This window comes from Telmatherina bonti (assembly GCF_933228915.1).
Source record: "Telmatherina bonti genome assembly, chromosome: 9".
Classification (NCBI taxonomy): Eukaryota; Metazoa; Chordata; class Actinopteri; order Atheriniformes; family Telmatherinidae; genus Telmatherina; species Telmatherina bonti.
In genome coordinates, this window is record NC_136627.1 from 37,029,203 (window position 1) to 37,054,217 (window position 25,015).

General features: G+C 45.3%; 2 protein-coding genes across 2 annotated transcripts in view; both read right to left on the reverse strand.

Annotated features, from left to right (window-relative positions):
* Window positions 1-22: 22 nt before the first annotated feature.
* LOC306760289 (uncharacterized protein) lies at window positions 23-14,478 on the reverse strand (the record flags this gene model as incomplete). The annotated part of the gene is made up of 8 exons (XM_079246089.1): window positions 23-3,878; window positions 5,145-5,346; window positions 5,434-5,771; window positions 5,911-6,196; window positions 6,286-7,924; window positions 8,004-8,132; window positions 13,815-13,961; window positions 14,440-14,478. 8 exons carry the CDS (start codon window positions 14,476-14,478, stop codon window positions 1,517-1,519), a joined length of 5,142 nt encoding a protein of 1,713 aa, XP_079102215.1. The 3' UTR covers window positions 23-1,516.
* A 5,277-nt stretch (window positions 14,479-19,755) lies between these two features.
* plekhg2 (pleckstrin homology domain containing, family G (with RhoGef domain) member 2) overlaps window positions 19,756-25,015 on the reverse strand; it is a 90,165-nt gene continuing 84,905 nt past the window's right edge. Inside the window, exons 14-15 of the mRNA XM_079246475.1 lie at window positions 20,012-20,113; window positions 19,756-19,887 (exon numbers count right to left, since the gene is read on the reverse strand). Of these exons, the coding sequence (XP_079102601.1) occupies window positions 20,083-20,113 (31 nt within the window). The 3' untranslated portion in view covers window positions 19,756-19,887; window positions 20,012-20,082. The remainder of the gene's footprint in view (window positions 19,888-20,011; window positions 20,114-25,015) is intronic.

Genomic DNA, 25,015 nt, shown 5'->3' on the forward strand with positions numbered 1-25,015 from the left:
TGTTATTTAGCCATGAGCACCCTGCAGAAACCTCACATCATATTTCTCCCATTTAAACCAATCCAAGAGGTTTAATTAAAGACATCAACACTGTCTGATGTCCCTTAAACATGTAAGCTGTAGATGATATTAAATTTACTTTGTGTAAAAAGATTTGTTTGACTACCAATCACAGCGTCAGAATAAAATCTGCATAAACTGATCGATGTGACTGATAAATCCAAGCGAAGACGGAGGTTTCTGGAGAACACCAACATTATCAGTGTGTTTAGAACATAAATATGTCAACAAACAGAACTAAAAAAACACAGATACCAGCTTTGTCTGAAGTTAACCGTAAACCTACCAGACGCGTCATTTTAAATCAACACATTCACAGCGGAAGCGTTTTACCCAGGACACTGTGCAAATTACTTTACTTTAAGGATATTAAGTGCCAGAAGAGAATAAGAGTAACTTCATAAATAAACAATAAAATAAAAGAGGAATAAACATCGCTGGAAAGATAGAGATTACTGATGACCGCAGTTAACTGGCCTTGCACGTTTGTTCAACGCAACATAAAAAACAGAGAAACAATTAGAAAGCATGACCTGACTGGTTCTGTGGACATGTTCATGGGTCTGGATGTTCTGCTGCTCTTTAAACGCAAATATTTAGACAAGTCCTTTAACACCTCTTGAAATAGAATTTAGTCTCTTGTCTACGATGATAAAATGGAAATTCTTCCCCCACTACTGTGGACACTCAGGGTTCAGTGGCAGGGTTGTCGTCCAGAAACCCAACAGCTGAGTTATTTCTGGTTTTGGGAAGAAAATCCCAAAGTGGTCTGAAGTCAATTACTATGGAGAGCCAAAAGGTTTATTTAGAACATCACTTGGTCTCTGAAAAGTCTCATGTAGGACAGTGAAAAGTCTAATGCCACCAGTTAAATAGTGCAGGAGGAGAAACATCTTTCACATCTCAGGTTTACACAGCCAATAAATATGAGTGCACTCATTTAAACAGTGAGGCTTTCCTATGTTAGGAATAGTTTTTGAGAGCCAAAAAACATGAATCATTGGTTTACAAATGCAGCACACCAGAGACCCACTAGACATTCAGTAAATACCAAGTGGTATTTTGTTTTTGTATGACATCCAAATTATGAGGGTTGTAGGATGTTAGACCATTCATACACAGAAAACCAAGCTCTGTGTTTGTAAGATTTTATTTTTCACTAAATTAATCCTTTAGTTTCCTTTATCCCTTCAGGTTGGGACCTTCAAGTTGTTGTCAAAGTGGGGAGGCAACACTCCTCATGTCCATGAGATGTGAACTTATTATTCCTTTGAAAGTCCAACAAGGTGGAACCATGGAGGTTTTGGCCAAGCAGAAAGATTCATTGTTCACATCCAGAGATGTTAACAGATCTGAAAGGTCTAGACCACCCACTGCAGAACACCCCATGCTACCGAGTGCGCCCCTTTCAAATGCCTTCGATCCCTTTGTAAAAATAGACCACAGACTCTTCCATTCAAAACCTGTTGCAGCTCTGAGGAACTGATGAAAGTCCGTTGATGCTAACTCTTCTTGCCACCTGCCCCTGTCCTGGCCCCTCGGATACAGCCCCACCCTGCAGGGTTTGGGTCAGGCTAACTTGGGCGGTGCTGAATGAGGTTATTCGCCCACTTCCAGCAATCTGAAGGTTCACCGTAGTGGCATAACTGGCTTTCTGGTTGCCCTGCTTGGTGGGAGATGAAAGGGAAAAGGGTAGCGGTGATGCACTTGAGGGTAGATTGGAGGAGATGGAGGATACTGGTGATATTGTGGTGACTTGAGATGTTCTCTGGACTTGGGAATGGAGGTTTTGGTATCCATAGGGGGCAGGTGGAGGGGAAGTCATTCCTGAGGTGGAGAAAACCAGGCATGATGAAGAAAGGTTTGTCTCACGGGAAGGTCGGGCTACATATGCGCAGATCAGCTGGCTGCGACAGTTACCTTCTTCCGGCTCTGGGTCTCCCCATGCAGTCAGGTTGTCTGATGGAATAGGAGAAGTGAGGAAGGTGTGGTACGGTGGGGATATGGGAGCAGGAGATGAGGTGATGATGTTGGAAGAAGCACTTGTTTCGAGCATATCAGCTCCATTATATTTGCTTGAAAGCCCTCGTACGTCTGGCCAGGGAACGCTGGTGAAATGCTGACCGCCAAGGCTGGTCTTACTTGGAGTAAACCTACTGGGTGACAATGGGGACTGAAGCCCGGCTCGAGGGCTGAGACAAGATGGAGAACTGTGTTCCGAGGACAGTCCACTCCTTAAACTAACAGGACAGGACTCCTGCTGGTCAAAGGATACTTGGGAGCTGCCACTAAAGCCAAGGGATCTTCGACTGTTGTTTGCCCAAGAACGGCGAAGTCCACATGAGTTGCTCCTGGCTGGACTCGGAGGTCTATCTGCCAGGCTTGAGGACAGAGACCGATAGAGGGTCTGAGAGGGTGGGGGACAGGATCCTGAAAGGGAACTACTCCCTTCGACAAAAGTTGGCAAAGAGGAAATCTCTTTTGTTGGTGAGCTTAAAGTAGAAGAAAAAGAGTGGGGAGAGGAAGCATATCGAGGGTTTCTAGGCTGAGGTGTTGCAACGTTATTTGTCCAAACTGACACGCCAATAGGAGGAGGTGAGAGGATCCGAGGGCTATCGCATGAAGAATTCACAAAAGTTGAACTTGCTGAGGAGGCCCTGGGTAGCTCCAAAGTAAGGCAGAGAGGGTTGTGGCACCCCACGCCTCCGACTCTTGTACTGCGGGGGTGAGGAGGTTTATTGGCCATGGGGGAGGAGTAATTATGTTGTGGAGGTGGAGAGCAGAGGCGGGCAAATGATGCAGGGGTCGGGGAGGGAGATGGAGACTGAACGCGGGAACTGGGTTCAGATGCAGAAAAAGGCCGAGCTACACGGTTGTGTGATCCTGACCACAGAGGACTGTGGATCTGTTGTGATGCTGCGTTATTAACGCTACCATTAGCCACCTTCTGCAGATTTATGGACCAACCACCATGGCTAAAAGATCCACTGGTGCTACTGACTGCTGAGGATAAACCAGCTGAATTGTTGTTGTTTTTGTTTGCATTGGTTGATGAGTTAGTTTTGGAGTGAAGGAATGATGAACGGGGAGAAGCAGGGGAAGAGTAGGGAGGATGTTGTATAGATGGGGAAGGGGAGCGTTGGGAAAGAGAGGGGGACGGTGGCTGCATGAGGGACGGAGATGGACATGAGGACCGAAGAGTGGATGGTGGACATCTTGGATGTTGGTACCCATCCTTAGTGCATCCTAACCGAGTGTAAGCAGGTGTGCTGGTTCCCTGCAGACCTGGCGGGAGTTTTGGAGATGGGGAGTGCTGTCGCAGATAAGGGCTTTGACTTGCTGAGTTTGTGGGCGGGGCTTGTTGCAGTGCAGCGTTTTTTTTTACCATACTCTGACTGATGGACTGGCTGATACAGGAGGCAGCTAAAGATCGGGTAAATGCAGAGGAGGAGGAGATGGGGGATGAACAAGGGGGGGACCGGATGGATGGTGTAAAGGAGGATGGTGGGCCTACTCTTGATGATGAAGACCTTCCAGATGAAGAGTAAGAGGGAGGTGCAGGAGAGGAGGCGGGCGGAGCTCTCACAGAGGGAGTTGGGGACAAACAGGAAAGAGCATAGGAGGTGCTGCTCTGGGAGTTAAATCCAGATGGAGGTACTGGTGTGGGAGATGGGATGACTCGGAACGGTGAGGAACAGGGAGGTGCTCGGACCGAGGAGGCAGGAAGATCTCTGGCAGGAGATGGAGAGCGATGGATGAGACTGGGCCTGAAGGCCGAGGGGCTGCTGGGACATCCCGAAGTTGGCTCAGATGGCTTCCTGGAAACACAGAAACCCAGATTTATGAGTACCGCTTGCACCAACAGCAACCAAAACAACAATAATTTGAATAATCCAAAGCCACACACAGCTGAGGCATCCTGCAGAAAAAGCCAGACTTGGTTGTCTGGAACTGGCAGATGATTCATGTCGGCTCCTTTGATAGAAAATTACACGCATGAAATGTTAAATATTACTTTCATAATTAATGTGTTTACTTAAAAAATGAAGCAATGTGTAACCAGATGTGTTTCGTTATATTTTCATTTACAAAGAGATCATTAGAGGGAATGCTTCAGTTTGTTCTCCGTGCATGTGCACGTGCACGTCGTCTGCAATGAAAGCCAGATGTAAAGAGCGGAAGCGACTCGTCAGATTCTCCGTTCGCTTGTCTGCGAGTCGACGAACGTCCTGTAGCAGCAAATGCAGCTAAAAGCTAATCTTCACCAATCCTGCAGGGAAAAAAGCAACAGCATCAAGAGTCCATAAGGACGTTTCATCCATGTCGATGGTCCACCTGAGCCAGAACCAGAACCACCACATTTACCACAGCAGGGTCCATGTAAGGTATCACAGAGGACCATACTCATCCAGTACAAGACTGGAAGAGTACTGTACTCTAGAAAATGCTCTAAATAACACTGGAACTCTGAATAAATCTGACTAAACTGATTTCTACAGGTTTTGCTGGTGCTATCCAACACCTGTGCAGTAACCTGCCCCACAACCCCGGTGCGATACAAAGCCCGCTGGAAGCCACTTCTAACACCTGGGACATACTGCATGCATTGTTTCATCCAACCCGCACCTTGTATCCTTGTTAGATTTTATCTTATCATGTTGTTTACTTACTCATATTGTTGTATATTTGTACTTTTCTTACCATGTACTATTATTGTACTCTAATAGGGCTTCTTACTTCCATCCAAAGTGTTTCATTGCATTGTTGACTGTGGGTTGAACACGTACATGGCAAATAAATGATCTTGAATCAGAACCACCAGAATCAGCTAACAGGCCGAGCCACACACCAGACAAACATTCATTCATTTTCCAGACCGCTTGGTCCCGTTCAGTGTCGCTGGAGTCTATCCCAGCAACCATCAATCAACCTGATCATGTCTTTGGACGGTGGGAGGGAGAACCCGGCGAGCATCATGCATACATGGGGACAACATACCGCTCGAACCCCCTCGGTGGAGAAATAAAGACTTATTCTATTCTCGTCATCGGCACGCAGACATTTTCTTTCATCTGCAGACGTACCTTCGATCGTTCTCGGCGGCGCCGTCGACCCTCCAGGACTCACACGAGGCCCGTTTGCTCTGAGCGGTTGGAAGATCCATTGGTCTCTGGTTGGTGAACGTTGGGAGGAAGTCCACCGACTGTACCGAAGGAGGCCGGTTCTGGGCGAGCTCTGAACTCTGGACCGATGACCACGGACTTGCCTCGTCTCTGTGATCCTGCTCTGTAGGGTCAAAGGTCAAGTTGCATCTGTTGTCAGACGGTCCTTCAGGGTAGATGTTTGGATCTCTGATCGGCGTCGCGAGCCCACCTTCTGCCAGGTGGACAGTTTGTTTTTGGGTTTGCTCTGCGGTCAGACCTTCATTTGGAGGCGTTCCCATCGTCACCATGGCAATCTGCTCGCCCGCTGCTTCGGCCTCTGTGGCGCTGCTGCTGAATACATCCCCGTCGTCGCTGCGTCCCATAAAGGTGAATCCTGGTACAAGCTGAGTGGCTGGGAAATCGTCCTTATCTTCATCTCTGGAGACGTTCCTCTGAGGTGTGCTGTGAACAGAGCTGCTGGGCTCCGGCTCAGCTGGCAGCAGAAGGACGTTTTCAGATGCTGAGTCATCGCCGTCTGAGCGAAAGCCTCCATCATGGCCCTCCACCCTGCAGACAATGAAAACAATCAATCAGGAAAGATAATAAACAACAAGCATGAGCAGGAATCTGCCTCTGACGTCTTGTTTACATATTACAGCGAGAAAGTTTGAGTTTTTCCATCTTGGAGCACACGGACGAAGCTCACCCGCCACTTCTCTGTGGTGCTTCAGGGAAAGAGCAAACATGGGAAAACTCTGCACCATCCAGCGCCACGACCGATACCGAGGAGCTGATGACGGACTCTGGACCTTCAGGTTGTGTGCTGAAGCGATGGGAGGATTCAGAAGCTTCCTTTGAGGCGTCTCTGGTCACAGCAGAGATGAAGTCCCGCGGTCTGGGCAGGGTGAATCCATTTGTCTGGAGGTGGCAGGTGGGGGTCACATGACCAAACCGCAGAGGGTCGGCGGGCGAGTCCACTTCCTCCTGGAAATCTAGAATAAAACAAACAGAAAAGGTTCTGATCCGTCACAGATAGATTCATGGCCCAAAAGTTCTGTGTAGAACCCAGAAGTCCACCTACTATCTGCTAGCCCCTCCTCCTGGGCGGTGGTTAGGTTCTGGTTCTGACTAGAAGCCCTGCCTGACCCAGTCTCAGTTCTGGTTCCAGACTTTGACGGACTGGTTTCAGGTTGCTGTTGTGTTCGGATCTGACACAGACCCTGAGTCTGGGTTTCACTTTGGCTCTGAGCTGAGTGGCCAGGTGCCCTCCCGGAGACCCACGCCTGGTTCCGTACGCTGCTGGCCCGTTTCTGATGCAGGGGGACCTTCATGGTGCTGGCTTTGGCGCTATACATCTGAGCCAGTGTTTGGACCTTGCTTAGGATTCGTTCAGAGTTCTCCACCAGGACGGGATCCACCACCGGGTTCGCCTCAAACAACCCGATACCGGCAACGTCTGAAGCCATGCCCTCAAACAAAGCTCGGTTAGCTGTGACAATCCTGGAGTGGCGGGACCATCGACCCACTTTTATCTGACTGGGAAGCCCCTCGAGGTTCCCACTGGTACCCAAGTCTCTGATTTTGGTTCTGGACCAAGTGGTCTGGGCCTTGGTCTCTTTGTTTTTAGGACTCTGTTTTTGTGATGGAGGAGATGAAGACAACTCTGATTGGTTAGTCTCCTGTCCATCGCTTACAAGTCGGTTTACAGAACTGGTCTTGGCTTCTTCTTTGGTCTTCAACTGTTGGGATGGATGTTCTCCACCCAGACATTTTCCATCCTGGTCCCCGGGAAGTACCACACCCGTCTTCCTCTCCTCTTCTTCCTCTGTATGCCCTTTGCAAGTGTCCTCAGTCTCCTCTTCAACAAGGCTGTCCAGATCTGACCGCAGATTCTGCTCTGCTTCGGTTGGAGACTCCTTGTCCCGCACCACACCAGGAATGGGTAACTCTGTCGACTCCTCGGCATCCACATCAGCGAAGCTGAGGAGTTTTTCCGCCTCACTGTCGCTCTCTGCTTCTGCTGGGAGTGAAGACAAGGAAGACAACGGCCCTTCGGGCTTGCCTTGTCCGCTCTCCGGCTCCCCCTGGTGTTTTTTGACACTGAAGCGAGATACAGAGTCCTTCACCAGACCTGAGGGGATCTGGGAGAAACTGCTTCTTCTCCTTGTAGACCCTTCCTCTCTCGGGTCTTCTCCCTCCTCTGCCTCGTCCTCCTCGGCCTCAGCCGCCGCCTCATAGTAACTCCTGATCTTCTCGATGATGGTCTTGTCTCGCTTGGTGAGGTGGGAGCCTCTTGTGGGTGGTGGGCCTCTCTGGATAGGGGGATGGAGGACTTCTGGATGCTGGTAGGAGGTAGGAACCTCTCGGTTTGCCTCGTTCTCTTTCTCTTCTTCTGCAGAAATGGATGGATGAAGGTTGGTGATGGCTAGGTCATCTTCGCCATCACCTTTGCCCTCATCTTTCTCCTCCTCTTGCATCTCTCTTCGTGTCTCTTTCACCAGACTCGTTGCATCCAGAACTTCTTGGACTTCCTGGTTTGTCGTCTCATTTTCACTGCTTTCATTGTGGAGGGTGACGTCGTTCTCCTCTTCTTCTCCTTCCTGTTCCAGTTGCATTGTGGGTCTTTGTTCTGGGCTCGAGGAGATGGGGGGCAGAGGGCAGGTGAAGCTGGTCTGGTTGGAAGGGGACTCCTTCTCACTGGGGTGATTCTGGATCTGCTCCTGGAGGAAAAATGAGATAATATGTTGAAAACACATGACGAACGGGTTCATCGTGCTCAAACTGAAGGTATTCTCCTACCGATGTGTCGGTGGGAATGGTGGCGAGTCCCTCCCTGGCTCGGCTCTGATTGATGAACTCCAGGATTTCTTCTGTGATGGACAGAGTGGGGGGAGGGCTGAGGGGGGACAACTCCTCTTCTTCCTCTTCCTCCTCATGTGAACAGAATTAAACACAGTATCAATAAATCCAGCAGCTGCAAGGCAAGAAGCAGGAATAATCCTGAACCATTCGCTAGTCCATCGCAGGACCAACGCAGAGACACAAACTGTCACTCATTCCCAACGGAAGTTTCCACACAACGTCTCACTTTACAGCATGTTTGGGAATGTGAGCGGAAGCTGCAGGGAAGAAGGCTTCCCAGCTGCAATCCGAAGCAGGAGCCTTCGTCTTACCAGGCGATGGAGCTAAACGCAACTGCCCCAATTCAGTTCCATTCAATTCAGTTCACTTTGGTTTGGTTTGATTCAGTTCAGTTCAGTTCAGTTTGATTCAGTTCAATTCAGGTCCATTCAATTCAGTTCACTTTGGTTTGGTTTGGTTCAGTTCAATTCCATTCAATTCACTTTGGTTTGGTTCAGTTCAGTTCAGTTCAGTTTGATTCAGTTCAATTCAATTCCATTCAATTCACTTTGGTTTGGTTTGGTTCAGTTCAGTTCAGTTCAGTTCAGTTCAGTTTGATTCAGTTCAATTCAGTTCCATTCAATTCAGTTCACTTTGGTTTGGTTTGGTTCAGTTCAATTCCATTCAATTCACTTTGGTTTGGTTCAGTTCAGTTCAGTTCAGTTTGATTCAGTTCAATTCAATTCCATTCAATTCACTTTGGTTTGGTTTGGTTCAGTTCAGTTTGATTCAGTTCAATTCCATTCAATTCACTTTGGTTTGGTTCAGTTCAGTTCAGTTTGATTCAGTTCAATTCCATTCAATTCACTTTGGTTTGGTTTGGTTCAGTTCAGTTCAGTTTGATTCAGTTCAATTCCATTCAATTCACTTTGGTTTGGTTTGGTTTGGTTCAGCTCAGTTCAGTTTAATTCAGTTCAATTCAATTCAGTTCAGTTCCATTCAATTCAGTTAACTTTGGTTTGGTTTGATTCAGTTCAGTTCAGTTCAGTTTGATTCAGTTCAATTCAATTCCATTCAGTTCACTTTGGTTTGGTTCGGTTCAGTTCAGTTCAGTATGATTCAGTTCAATTCAATTCAATTCAATTCAATTCAATTCACTTTGGTTTGATTTAGTTCAGTTCAATCCTATTCAATTCAATTCAATTTAATTTAATTTAATTTAATTTAATTTAATTTAATTTAATTTAATTTAATTTAATTTAATTTAATTTAATTTAATTCAGTTTGGTTCAGTTCAGTTCAGTTCAGTTTGATTCAATTCAATTCAATTCAATTTGGTTCAGTTTGGTTCGGTTCGATTTGATTCAATGTGAATGAACCTAATCAACCTAATTTCTAACCTAATCCATCCAGTTCAATCCGATCTCTTAAATCAAATCAAATAAATATCTAGTCCGTTGAATTGAATTATATTCATAAATTAAGCACAATAAAGGGGACCAAAGAATAAATACAAAGTTAATAAAAGTGATAAAAAATATTAATAAATAAAAATAATTTAGGACTGTCCTGTCCCTCGCCCAATGATTACTAGGATAGACTCCAACTTCCCCTTAATCAGACTAAAACGAACAAATAAATTAGCAAAGATAAAATAAAGACATAAAATCGTATAAAGTCGACGTGTTGCAGACTGTCAGAATTCAAAGGGAAGAGGTGGAATCATAAAAAATCATGTTTTAATTTGGCTCTCAGTCAATCTCATTACCAGGGTCCACTTTCAACCCCAGACTGGGTCGTTGGGCAGAACCATAAAACCAGATCTACACGGGGACCAAGTGGTCCCACGAAATACCAGTATATCTGTTTGTTTGTTGAAATTAAAACATTGCAGAACAATCAAACAATTTTAATCATTCAGACATTTTAACAGTGATCTGTCAAAAAATGTTTTTAAACATCATTTAATATAAATGATAGTTTTGTATAAATAACCCAATTTTTCCCAACGATGGAACAGATGGAGGGAAAGCAGAAGAGGGTCTAGTGTTGAGCCTTGTGGGACTCCGTGTGAGAAAGAGGCAGGAGAAGACTGAAGTTAAATGTGCCGACTGGAAAGTAGAACAGATGTAGTGTGACACTCAGATGCACCAAGTCATCAATAAATCACACAAACGAAATGGTTTCACCACCAGTTCATTTTCCTCCAAGCAGACTTTGTCATTGTTTAAAGACTCTGCTAAACTGCACGACAGACATTAAATCATGGATGGACTTTATTTCCTACGAGGAAAAGAAAACCGAGGTGGTCCCGTTTGGTCGCCCTGAGACTGTTCTGTCCTTGGTCTTTACATCGGGCCACTCGCGCGTTACAACAGACCCCATGTCAGGAATGTTGGTGTGATTATAGATGGTGCCTTTAGGGTGGACAGCATGGTGGTCAAGTCCAGCTTTTTCCAGCTCAGACTAATCAGTAAGGCTAAGCCCGACCAAGCAAAAGAGACCCTGAAAGAGTCATACACGCCTTCGTCTCCTCTCGCTTGGTCTACTGCAGCTCCCTGTAAGTGGGAATCGAACAGTCGGGACTGCAGCGCCTGCAGCTTGTTCAGAATGCAGCAGCCCGGCTTCTCACTGGTACAAAGAAACATGACTCATAACTCCGGCGCTCTCTTTACTCCACTGGCTTCCAGTCAAGTTCCGGGTTGATTTTAAGATTCTTTTGTTTTTAAGGGTCTGAATGGGCCCCGGAGTTTCTGTCTGAGTTTAGCGAAGTGCCTCGGACCTCCAGAGCCCTTCGGTCAGCCAGTCGGATGGTCTTAAAGGTTTGCATTGGAGAATAAGAGGAGTCAGAGCCTCAGTCTGGTAAACTTTCAAGGCTGAAAACACATCTGTTTGCTTTGGCTGACCATGATCACAGCATGGAACTTTTTATGTGTGTTTGTATTTTTGTGTTTTTAATGTTTTTACTGTTATTTTTTACTTTTTCTATTTTTAGTGATTATGAAAAGCCCTTTGGATGCTGTCACTGTTTAAATGTGCTATGAATAAAATTGACATTGACAAATTGACCTGATCAGTCGCTCTGCAGCTTTCTGGAAAACGTTTTATTTAGACGTTTTCAGTCCACTCGATACCTGACACGTTTTTCCTGAAAGCCATCACCTCAGACCTGTCAATCATTCAGGCAGAAAGAAGGTTTCTCACTCCAAGAGACCAGAACGGTCAGTTCTCCAGCCTTCCCAGAAACCAAACAAGCTGCATTTGTTGGGAAGAAAGAACATTAGTGAGAATAAACTGTTTATAAATGTCAAATGATCCTGAGCTTTCACGGTCGCTTACGTCCAGAAACAGCCTCCATTAGACACGGAAACACCTGGTTGGAAATCAGGCGGAAACAAAGAAAGAGACAAAGAAGAATTCTTTATCATCAGCAGATAGAAACGAAAAGGAGTCCAAACCAGACCAGACCAAACCAGAACCAGGTGAGAACGTCCAGAACCGGGTGAGAACGTCCAGAACCGGGTGAGACAGATCTTACGTCTTATTGTCTGTGTGATAAAATTCATCTCATATTTTTGCGCTTTAGACACATTTTGGGTTTTGATGATAAAATATAAATAAATGTTCACACGACTTTTATGACTCAACTAAAACATGTTTGGCAGCTTTCAGCCACAGGAGAAAGAGTTTTTGTCCTTTTCACCTCTCTTCCTCATCATGCTGCAGTTTCATGCGATTTCCACGAGCTGTTCTCAAATGTGCTGAATTCCTGAATGTTAATGACCACAAATGTTTTTCCTAGCAGTTTGTGCTCACAGATATGTGTACGACTCCTTTACACAACAGCCAACTCCACAAAGGTTCTTTGTAAAAATACAATACAATGATCCAACATCAGATGTTGAAACTTTGACCTTCTGGCTTGTCCCATGCACACAGAAACTCCCTCTGGCTCTCTGGATATGTAGATGATAAGATGTTCTGCAGATGGTGGAAGATTTATATTTTTCAGTTTTAGGGATATTTATTTTTAGAAATTCTACAAAATGTTTATACATTTTTTCTGCAGAGTGTCGTCTGTACTTCTGAGAGACTGCCTCTCTAAGGTGCTCTAGTACCCAATCACATTGCTGATCATTTTGGTAATGAAACCAATTTACTGGAACTTTTTCCTCCAGATGTTTCTCTTCTGACCCAAAATCACCACCATCCAGTTCAGCCTTGTCTCCACATCCATAGATGATTCTACAATGTATATGGTGGGAAAATGGTGGGAATATAGTGGGAAATACGGTGGGAATACGATTGGAATACTGTGGGAACATGGAGGGAACATGGTGGGAATACGGTGGGAACATGGTGGGAATACTGTGGGAACATGGTGGGAATATGGTGGGAACATGGTTGGAACCTGGTGGGAATACGGTGGGAACATGGTGGGAACATAGTGGGAATATGGTGGGAACATGGAGGGAACATAGTGGGAATATGGTGGGAACATGGAGGGAACATAGTGGGAATATGGTGGGAACATGGAGGGAATATGGTAGGAACATGGTGGGAACATGGTGGGAATATGGTAGGAACATGGTGGGAAAATGGTGGGAATACGATGGGAATATGATGGAATATGGTGGGAATACGGTGGGAGTACAGTAGGAATACGATGGGAACATGGTGGGAATACGATTGGAATACTGTGGAAACATGGTGGGAATACAGTGGGAACATGGTGGGAATACGGTGGGAACATGGTGGGAATACGGTAGGAACATGGTGGGAATACGATTGGAATACTGTGGGAACATGGTGGGAATACGGTGGGAACATGGTAGGAATACGATGGGAATATGATGGAATATGGTGGGAATATGGTGGGAGTACAGTAGGAATACGATGGGAACATGGTGGGAATGCAGTGGGAACATGGTGGGAATACGGTGGGAACATGGTGGGAATATTGTAGGAATGCAGTGGGAATACGGTGGGAATACGGTGGGAACATGGTGGGAATATGGTGGGAACATGGAGGGAACATAATGGGAACATGGGAATACGGTGGGAACATGGTGGGAATATGATGGGAATACGGTGGGAATGCAGTGGTAATACGGTGGGAATGCAGTGGGAATATGGTGGGAATACGGTGGGAATGCAGTGGGAATACGGTGGGAACATGGTGGGAATGCAGTGGGAATATGGTGGGAATGCAGTGGGAACATAGTGGGAATGCAGTGGGAATACGGTGGGAACATGGTGAGAATGCAGTGGGAATATGGTGGGAATACGGTGGGAATGCAGTGGGAATACAGTGGGAATGCAGTGGGAACACGGTGGGAATGCAGTGGGAATGCAGTGGGAATATGGTGGGAATAAGGTGGGAATGCAGTGGGAATACAGTGGGAATGCAGTGGGAAGACAGTGGGAACATGGTGGGAATGTAGTGGGAATACGGTGGGAATGCAGTGGGAAGACAGTGGGAACATGGTGGGAATGTAGTGGGAATACGGTGGGAATGCAGTGGGAATGCAGTGGGAATACAGTGGGAATGCAGTGGGAATATGGTGGGAATACGGTGGGAAGTGCCAATAAAAAGCAGTGTCTCCATTTGATTGGCTGAATTGTTGTCTATCTTGTACCGGGAAGAAAAAAACGACTTGATCAGATTTGGAACGCTTTTTGTTTTGGAATTGTTGCCGTTGATCTGTTTTTAGAATGAAAAGTTTCTCCTGAAAGCTGAGAAATGTTGAAGCCCGGAAAGGAACTCACCTCCACCTGCTTCGTCTGCAGCTGCAGCGTCAGTCTGGCTTCGTTGCGCTCGGCCTCCACCTCGATGACGGAGGACGCCAACGTGCTGCTGCTGCCTGCAGAACCCAGACTCTCGGCAGTGCAGAGCTCGCCATCGCTGTCCGCCTGCTGCCAAACCAGATCAGCGTTTCACCCTCATCATGTTCACATTTCATTTGAAGAGTCTGAAAAGCCTCGTAGGGTCGTTCCTCCTCTCAGTGGGACTGAACGTCCACATTAGGATGGAAATAATAATAATTATCTGTTGTTTCTAACCCTTTAAACGCCATTTTGTTTATAGAAATCCTGTTTTTATGAAGAAAATCCTGCTTTGGATCTGAAAATGTGTGAAAGACAATGAAAATAATAAAACACATTAATAAAAATAAAACCTAAAACTAGGTTTAAGCTAACTCAAGGAGGTGACAATAAATGATAAATAATTTGGTAATTTCAGTGAGATTCAAATAACATGAATGGTCAGAAAATCTGAAGGAAGAATCCTGCGAACTTTTTAGGGTTAAAAACAAGCAGACATCTTCATCATCATCATCATCATCATCAGTGGACAGAATGAGCTTCAGAGAAGCAGAGAAACAAGCCTCACCTTCACAGCTGGAGGACGGTCCGGCGTCGGGGAGGACATGGGGGGTGGGGGGGGGGGTGGGGGGGTGGGGGGGGGGGGGGGGTGGGGGGGGCAGAGAGACAGACATGTTAATCAGACCGACTGAAGACAGCTGTAAACATTCATGCCAAGCCGAGCCCAGTTCTGCAGAATCGAGCTGGAACCAAACCAAAACAGTTGCTGTCGGAGATTTCACGCTGCTGGTTTTTACTGACGGTAGTTTATTTATAAATGTTTTCATAAAAACACAGAAAGTTTCTTTCTTTTTGCTGCTTTTGGTTCTTTTCTGTGTTTTCTGTAGATAAAACTGTTTCCCCATAGACTCCCATGTTAAAAAGAGCAACTTCACAGCAGAAATAAACATGTTTACAGCAGGAATAAACATGTTTACAGCGGAAATAAACATGTTTACAGCAGAAATAAATATGTTTACAGTGGATATAAACATGTTTACAGCAGGAATAAACATGTTTACAGCAGGAATAAACATGTTTACAGCAGGAATAAACATGTTTACAGCAGGAATAAATATGTTTACAGTGGATATAAACATGTTTACAGCAGGAATAAACATGTTTACAGCAGAAATAAACATGTTTACAGCGGAAATAAACATGTTTACAGCAGAAATAAACATGTTTACAGCGGAAATAAACATGTTTACAGCAGAAATAAACATGTTTACAGCGGAAATAAACATGTTTACAGCGGAAATAAACATGTTTACAGCAGAAATAAACATGTTTACAGCGGAAATAAACATGTTTACAGCAGAAATAAACATGTTTACAGCAGGAATAAATATGTTTACAGTGGATATAAACATGTTTACAGCAGGAATAAACATGTTTACAGCAGAAATAAACATGTTTACAGCGGAAATAAACATGTTTACAGCAGAAATAAACATGTTTACAGCAGAAATAAACATGTTTACAGCGGAAATAAACATGTTTACAGCAGAAATAAACATGTTTACAGCGGAAATAAACATGTTTACAGCTGAAATAAACATGTTTACAGCAGAAATAAACATGTTTACAGCGGAAATAAACATGTTTACAGCAGAAATAAACATGTTTACAGCAGGAATAAACATGTTTACAGCGGAAATAAACATGTTTACAGCAGGAATAAACATGTTTACGGCAGGAATAAACATGTTTACAGCGGAAATAAACATGTTTACAGCGGAAATAAACATGTTTACAGCGGAAATAAACATGTTTACAGCAGGAATAAACATGTTTACAGCTGAAATAAACATGTTTACAGTAGAAATAAACATGTTTACAGCGGAAATAAACATGTTTACAGCAGAAATAAACATGTTTACAGCAGGAATAAACATGTTTACAGCGGAAATAAACATGTTTACAGCAGGAATAAACATGTTTACAGCGGAAATAAACATGTTTACAGCAGGAATAAACATGTTTACAGCTGAAATAAACATGTTTACAGTAGAAATAAACATGTTTACAGTCAGGTACAAAAATCTATTTTAGGTTTAATAGGTCAGGTTTACCTTTACCTTTAACTGTGGGGGGAGTGAATTTTTTTGTAACTCGCCCGTTTAAATGTAATTTAATCTCGAAATTCGGCATATTTAGGGGCGTGTCCTTTTGATTGACAGGTACCCGATCTCCCCCTTCAAGTCAGAAGAACGTAGAACAACCGCGGTTTTTAGCCGGTTAACAGCGTGACTTAGCTTTAGCCCGCGTAGCTCCATTAGCTGGTTAGCTCCTGTTATCTCCGGGTTAGCTCGGTTAGCTCTTAGCTACAGAAAGCTCAGAGTTCGCTCGATGCCAATCATCCACCATGACGCTCACAGCCCCCCTCTCAGCTCCACCTCTTTGCCCATATTTGTATTTTCCGGGTGAGACGACACGCATGCCCCTGCCAAGATGGTGATGGTAGGAACCGCCCACCGAGCTTCAATTCAGCTCTTCAGAAACCTACGGGTGACGTCACGGAGGCTCCGCCCATCTGTTATGTACAATCTATTGTTTTAAACCAGCAGAAGAAGCTTGTTTGTTCTAACAGTGTGGAGAAGAAATGTTTTCATTTACTGGGATTCAGACTGGTTGGACTGGGATGAGAATCTGACCATAACCTGAAGTTGACAGAAAACCTTCTGAAATCTTGAAATTCCACATTTGAACATTAAAAACATGATTTTGGAGCTCAGATGTTTGTTTTTGTCGCGTTTTAAACCTCCAGCGAACAACCAGCTGCATGTTGGCTGCACCGCGGCGATCGCGGGTGCATGTGTGTGGTGGGTTGGTGGATAAGTGTAGATGTGATGGATGGGGGTGGGAGATTTGGATGTGACGTGGGGGTCAGGAGGATGGTTTTGAGGGTGGGCTGAATGTGTGTGTGGGTGGACCTGTATGTGTCAGGAAGTGTGTGTGTGGGTGTAGGTGTGTGTGCTGAGACAGTGGCGGATGTGTGTGAAAGTGCCGACGTGTGGACAAGGGGGGACTTCATGTCCCCAGGTGGGGGTGTCCTCTGTGAGTGAGGGGGCGGTGGACCATCGGTCTGGGATTCCCCTTCTGCCGCCCCGCCTCCTCTTTGTCCTCATGCCCCCCTTCTGCATGTGGTGAGTTGGTCCCCTCTTGGGTCGGTGATGACTCTCTGGTTAGAGTCGCCGAAGGCTCTGGTTACGGGGATGGCTGTCCCCGGCTTGTCCTGGTCCTTGGGAGGCCCTGTGAGGGGGGGCATGCCTAGTGCTGCTGGCAGCTCACTTTCCTCCAGACTTAAATCCCTCGACCCCTCTTCCTCCCCGCCCCCCATCACACACAGGCAGGGTATTGGGAGGTGTGCACGTGGCGCTGGGTGGTGAGAAAGGCCATCAAGGTGGTCCTGATCGCTGCACCCAGCCTCGGCTCACCTCCCAGTTTTAATTACACTTAGACATCAAAACACCAAAACACTGACAACTGACATGATTGGGGGGTGGGGGGGGGGGGGGGGGGGGGGGGGCATGCAGTGTATGGTGGTCCCTCTCCCAACACCGCGTGGCACTTCCCTCAATTTTAATTGCAACTAATACATACTTCACAATCAGTCATAAGCGGGGGGGAGGCAGGGACGATAGGGTCTTCTCATGCCCCTGCTCTCGGGGCTTTACTGGGGGGGGGGGGGGGAGTGCCATCCATTAGACCTAAGTCTGGGCTGGCCTGGCTGTAGGAGGGTTGTCGCCGGCCCTGGGGGGGTGCTGGGTCGGCTGCATCTGTGGAGTGGTGGGGGGGACGCTGGGAGTGGTGGGGGGTAATTATGGGGGCCCTGATTGGGGCCATCCTGTCCTCTGCCCCCTCTGAGGTATCTCACATGGGACATGATGGAGGGGTGAGGTGAGGATGTGTGGGAGTAGGTGTATGGGGTTACAGATGGATGGTGGGATGGCTGGGGGGGGATTAGGGTTGGAGATATAGGTGGGTAGGGGGGTGAGGGGATAGGGATGTGAGCGGATGAGTAGATGTGTGTGTGTGTGTGTGTGTGTGTGTGTGTGTGTGTGTGTGTAGAGGGGTATGTTGGTGGGTGGGTTGTTTGTAATGGGGTGTGCCTGTGCTGGAGGGGTGAAGGTGTGTGTGTGTGTGTGTGTGTGTGTGTGGGGGGGGGGGGGGGTATATGCGGAATGGGATGTGTGAGTGAAGTTTGGAGGGGGGGCTGTGGGTGGTGGAGGGGTGTTTGGTGGGGCATGTGTTGTTGGGTAGAAGTAGAGGGATGGGGTGGCGGGGTGTGAGCGTGTGTGGGGGCGGGATCGGTTGGGGTTTGTGTGACTTGGTATGGGTGAGTGAGTAGAGGTGGGGTGGGGGTGTGTATGTGATGGGGGATGTGTGTGGATTGCGGAGGGGTGTGTGGATGGGGGTTGAGAGGGGAGTGTGTGTTGGGGGAGGGAGGGTGTGCATGTATATGTGTGTGTGGTTTGGTGGTGGGGGGGTGGTGTCCTGTACCCGGGGAGCGCAGCTGGTGCGCTGGGGTGTGACCTGGCTGCCGCTGGGTGGCGGTCTGGGGATCCTGGTCCTCCGTCGGTGTGGGCTGTGCCCTCTGCCTGCGGGGGCGGGGGGCTGCTCTCGGGCTCTTGGGGCCCTGGGGCCCGCGCTCTGTCTGCCCTGGGGGGCCGGTGCCCGGCGGGATCGGCCCTTGCCGGCCTGGGCCTGCTGGGGCCTGTTCCCCCTGACTGCAGGGGACTCTGGTTGGGGACCTCCTTCGCCACTTCCTGGGCGGATGCATGGCTGGCTCCGGAGTGGGGTGGTTGGGGTCTGTGCCTGGGGGTGACTGTCGGTTACCCGGGTCTCTGGGTTCTCCTGGCCTGCCTCTAGCCCTGGGCGGGCGGGGTCACATTGGCATGATCACTCTTCTCTGAACACGTTCCACTCTAAATGTTCTGCATGAATGTTCTGCATGTGTCACAGTCACTGAGTCGTCCAGCAAGTTTATTCATTAACAGCAGGTAGCTCTATCTCTGTCTTTCTGATTTAACTTGCTAGTTTCTGGTCCTCCTGATTGTCAATGGTTTTGTTCTCCACAGGGACCATGAATCTAGAGTTGGCTTGTGTGGGTGTATATATTTATGTATGTGGGTGGGTATGTGTGTGTACATATGTATGTATGTATGTATGTATGTATGTATGTCTATCTATGTATATGTATGCATGTGTGTGTGTGTATATGTATGTATGTATGTCTATCTATGTATATGTATGCATGTGTGTGTGTGTGTATGTGTATGTATATATGTATATATATACTGTATGTGCGAGTGTATATACATATATATGTAGGTGGGTGTGTATGTGCATATACGTGTATGCATTGATCTCTTTTTGTTTTTTCTGTTCTCTTTTCTGTTCTCTTTCTGTCCCTTTCCTGTCCTTTCCGGTCGGGTCCAGCAGCATAAACTCTGCAATACAAACTATTATCCAAAGCAAATAGAAAAATAAAATAAGAATCAAGAAATACAAGGGGATCATTACATCTATAAAAGTTCCCCTTGGCAAAATAAATTTGCTCAGCAGAACACAGCATCCAGAACATCAGTCTGCTGCTTAAATGCTGGACAAGACAAAAAAAAAAAAAATGATGGTGGGCGGAGCCAACGATGAGCATGTAAATCATGGCTTCGTGTCAGAATGCGACACGCAGTTATTATAAATGTATTTATTTATTTAACTTCTTATTTAACAAATTAATGAGACATTTAAATAATCATTAAATGTTCATGTAAGTTATTGTGGCACATTTCTGTTTCCATAGATACGTGGCAAATCTGGGATGTCCTGACTGAAATGATTCTTCTGCTTCCTGCAGCAGCGCCCCGTGCTGGGCAACACTTCCGTGAAAAGCAGCAGAAACATCTGGAAGCAGCTGTCTGGATTTACTCACCGCTGGAATGAAACGCCGCCTCGATGTCTTTGGCCGGAGCTGGAAATGATAAAAACAAACCGTTTAGAAAAGAAAACGAGTCATGAGATTATTCTGGATTTTCCCGATGAGTCTGCAGACGTCTGGAAGTCCGCCGACGAGGTCCTGCAGGACATGTCCACACCTGACTGTCTCCTGGTGCGTCTGTACGGCAGGTTTCCCTCCAGCAGCAGCGGCAGACTCTTCCTGGACTTCTCAGGCGTGTAGAGCAGCAGCTCTGGAGGTTCTGGAGGGACAAACAGAACCAACATAACTGCTGTGTTTCTACTCAGAGGACATTTTTCTGTCCTTCCTGATCGACGTCAGAGTCTGCTGTCAGAATAAAGCTGTTCTGTAGACAAACGAGGACAGTTTGGGTCGTATCCAGCGGCTCGATGCTGGAAAACAGATGGCGAGGGTGCCACGATTGGCTATAAAAGCAGCATCCATCAAAAGGTTCAGTCTTTCCAGCAAGGATTTAGTTAGTTAGTTTATTTTGTTTTGTTTGTATCAGTCACAGTTTGTCCATTTCCAAGAAAACAATCAAGTAAAACAAAAACAAAACAGGCAGAAGTAAAGCTTGTATACCTAATAATGTACACTTACAAGTAGACTTACCTCAAATTATACATATAACAAAAGCAAAAGCATTAAATTCACAATGTGTGACTTTTATAAAGAAAAATCATTTATAAAGTTACATACCTCTCAAAAATAAACTGATAAATCATCTTTTAAAATGGAAATAAAGAATGACTATTTTTTTACCTCCTTACTGAGTTTATTCCAGAGTTCAGCCCCCCGACAGGACAAGCGTCTCTGTTTCACCTGTCCTAGATGTTGGAACAATAAATTTACAGCTGTGTCTAAATTATATTCAGTCTGCTGGAGCTTAAAGTAGTTCTGGACACCTTCTGGAAGAACATTTTGTTTAACCTTAAACATAACTTGTATCGTCTTATAGGAAACTAAATCATCACATTTCATGAGTTCTGATTTAATATATAATGGATGTGTGTGATCTTAATATCCAACATTATTTATCAGGCGTACGGCATGTTGTTGTGACAGAATAATGTCATTCAGAGTTGTCCTCTGGGCGCCGCCGCACAGTTCAACACAGTATGACAGTAGATTATAGACAATGATAAAGTAAAGTAATAAATCTTTAGTTCTGTACAAGATACCGAGTATTTTTTTAAATTTGAACCTTTATGTAATGTACATGGTCTTTCCAGGTTCATTTAGAATCTATTACAACCTCTAGGAATTCCACATCAAAAACTCTTCCAATTTCAGTTCCATCTACAGTGAGGCTCCAAAGTTTGGCCACCCCTGGTAAAAATGTATTTTAATGTGCAAATAAGGAGCTTTAAAAAGATGGAAAATCTTGAAAAGGCATCAAAGTAGTTTAGACATTCTTATAACATGTCCAAAAAAAAATTACATCATATTTCCATCATTTTAACCTTCAAAATAACAGAAAACAAAATATGGTGTCTGTGAAAGTTTGGGCACCCTGCAGAGTTAGTACCTTGTACGCCCCCAATTTGACAACAGAGACCTGACAGTGTCCTGGATTGGTTACAGTTAGTGTCTGGAAAGACCAGGTGATGTCAATCTCAAAGGTTTTAAATGCTCAGACTCATCTGACCTCACCTCAACAATCGGCACCATGGGTTCCTCTAAGCAGCTGTCAAGAACACTGGAACTGAAAATAGTTGATGCTCACAAAGCAGGAGAAGGGTGTAAGAACATAGCAAAGCGTTTTCAGACGCTAATATCCTCTGTTCCGAATATAATCAAGAAATGGCAGTCATTGGGAAAGTGGAAGTTAAAGCAAAATCTGGAAGACCAAGAAAAATATCAGACAGAACAGCTCGCAGGATTGTAAGAAAAGCAAGTCAATACCCAAGTTTGACTGCACGATCCCTCCAGGAAGATCTGCCTGACACTGGAGTCGTGGTGCACTATTCTACTATAAAGAGGTACTTGTACAAATATGGCCGTCATGGAAGAGTCATCAGAAGGAAACTTCTTTTACGTCCTTACCACAAAAATCTGCATTTGAAGTTAGCAAAGGAACATATAGACAAGCCTGCTGCATTTTGGAAACAAATTCTGTGGATTGATGAGGTTAAAATTGAACTTTTTGGCCGGAATGAGCACAGGTACGTTTGGAGAAGAAAGGGCACATAATTTAATGAAAAGAACCTCTATCCAACTGTTGAGCATGGGGGTGGATCAATCATGCTTTGGGGTTGTATTGCAGCCAGTGGCACAGGGAACATGTCACGAGTAGAAGGAAAAATGGATTCAATGGGATTTGAGCAAATTTTGGATGCTAACCTAATGCCATCTGTGGAAAAAGCTGCAATTAAAGAGGATGGCTTCTACAAATGGATGATGATCCTAAAAACACCTCTAAATCCAGGGTGGATTACATCAAGAGGCATAAACTGAAGGTTTTGCCATGGCCTTCACAATCTCCTGACCTCAACATAATTGAAAGTCTATGGATAGACCTTAAAAGAGCAGTGCGTCACAGATGGCCCAGAAATCTCAAAGATCTGGAAGACTTTTGCAAGGAAGAATGGGTGAAGATACCTCAAACAAGATTAGAAAGACTATTGACTGGCTATAAAAAAGTGTTTATGTGGCACTATGTCACAGATGAATACATGGAAATAGTTGCCCCCCATTCATTTTTATTGAGAAAGTCACGGGTAAGGTCTCTTTTGCTATAAATAGCATTAATATAGGTTTCGCCAGCAGAGGGCGCTCGGTGTCTTATGCATCAGTAGCTGACGCCAGCAGAAGAAGTTTAGTCAGGACGTGATGAGACCGTGTACAGACCACACATCGAGTCCCCTCCTCTAAATTCTGTTAATTCTCTATTTTGCAGGTAAGCTGGGTGTAAAATATAGACAAATAATAGACAAGAATAGTTTTGTGAAACGAACATACTGTCTGAAAACACAAGTAATGGCCAAAACGTATGGTTAGCAGAGATGGTGTCATGTCATAAAGCTGTGTGAACGGAGATACTAGACTAAGTGAATGGCTAAGCTAGAGCGCACATGGTCCTATTGCCGTCAGTAAGCCACTGTAAATTCTGTGTTCTGCACACGTGTAATCTGGGTTCAAGATACACTGTATTTTTTCTGTGTGACCAGGAAGAGTGTAAAATGCTTTATGTTCAAAGTAGTTCATATAATTCAGATAATTGATTTTCAAGCAATTTAGTTACTTAATAACATCAGTTCATGATTAATGAAGATGTTGAAACAGTGATTAAAACAACGGTTAAGAAGCAGAATAAAATTGATCAGAGTTCAGGAAGGTATTTGTTTACTGCTAAAATGTATGTTTTCCTTTTTTGTTGATTATTGTGAGGCATGTGGTGAGAAAACTTTATAAAAAGAGATGCAACATTAGTCTAAAAGAAACTTTCAGTGCTAATGTCATAGTGTGGTTGAAAATGCTAGTGTGTTGTATCTCAGTTGTTGTAGTACTGGACAGAAGAAGTTTAGTCAGGACGTGATGAGACCGTGTACAGACCACACATCGAGTCCGCTCCTCTAAACCTTGTTAATTCTCTATTTTGCAGATTTGCAAAAATAAATATGTTGCACGGGAGATGAGTTGGCCCATCATTTTCTGCAGTGTTACATATTTTGGCGAGCCAGCCAGGAGGTGGCGCTAGTGAGTCGACATCATCACTAACCACCTTCATTCCCAAGAGATGAACCTTAAATAAAATGGAGGCAATACAGCTTCTACGCGATGATATCAGTGCAGCCTTGTGGCAGTTGGAGAGGGAGTCTCTCGTGGAGGTCTGCAGGCGAGTGAAATGTCCCGGCCTGGACAGTGGAGAGACCCAAAGCAAGACCAAGAGGACACTCATCAAGTTAGCAGAGGACGAGTTCGACACAACTGAGGAAACGGAGGAAATGGATCAAGTGGAATGGTTTTATAAAAATATAGCCATGTACATCCAGAAATTAAATAAAGAGCAGTGTCAACCAGTAGAGCAACCCCCAAGAAAAGAATCTGAACCTGAGGATGTCCCCCTATGTACCCCCCCTGTAAAGACAACAGCTTCTCCACCCAAAGCTCAGCCAGAGCGAACATTCACTCTTCAAGCGGTCACATTGAGGAGGGAGTTTAAAATCTGTGGGCAGATTGGAGAGCATGGGCAAAAGGATGAGCAATCCTATCTCAGCCTAGTCCGTCAGATTGAAAACAGGAGTGAAAAAGGACACTCAGAGACTGAAATAGTCGAAGCAGTGATCAGAGCTATTAGCCCAAGAATGCCACTAAGAGACATGTTGGAGATAAAACGTGGGTTGACTCTTAGTAAACTGCTCACCATCTTAAAGGGTCACTACAAGGTAGACAGCCCCACAGAGCTTTATCATCAGCTGCTCAATATCTCTCAAGAGCCCAAAGAAACTCCTCTCAACTTTGTATTTCGTGCCATCAAACTCAAAGAGAAGTTGTTATGGAAAGCAGCAAATGAGGAAACAGATGAACTGTACAGCAGAGCCACAATCCAGCACAAATTCCTTCGCTCCCTTGAAACTGGGCTGCTCAGTGACCCTATTAGGTATCAGTTACAGCCCCTCCTCAGCACTATGAGCATAACAGATGAAGAACTGATCGAGAAAGTCAACGAAGCTTCAAAGCTAGAAAATGAGAGATTTGAGAAAAGAAAAAGGTCAGCTGCTGCCAAGATTCCCAAGGTCCAGGAGCTCCAAACAGAATGCCAGGCACCCCCGACACCTGTTCAAAGCCACTCCAAGCCCAAAGAATCCCCTCCTGCAGCAGCAGTAAAGACAGTAAAAGGTAAAGAGACTAAACTAGACACACAGCAAATAATAGAAGAACTACGCAAAGAAATGAAACAAATGTTTATGACTGCTATGGAAACTGATCCCCGCACCATGTCACCAAAACACAGGGAAAAGGCCTGTAAAAAATGCAAAGAAGAGGGCAAAGGAGAAAAGTGTATGTACTGTTTCAAATGTGGGCGAGAGGGTCACTACTCTCGTGGATGCCGAGCACAGAGACTGTTGACGGGAAACGGAGAGGGACTACTGAGATGGGACCAGCAGTAGCCCAAAGCCTAGAGTCCCATAACAGACAG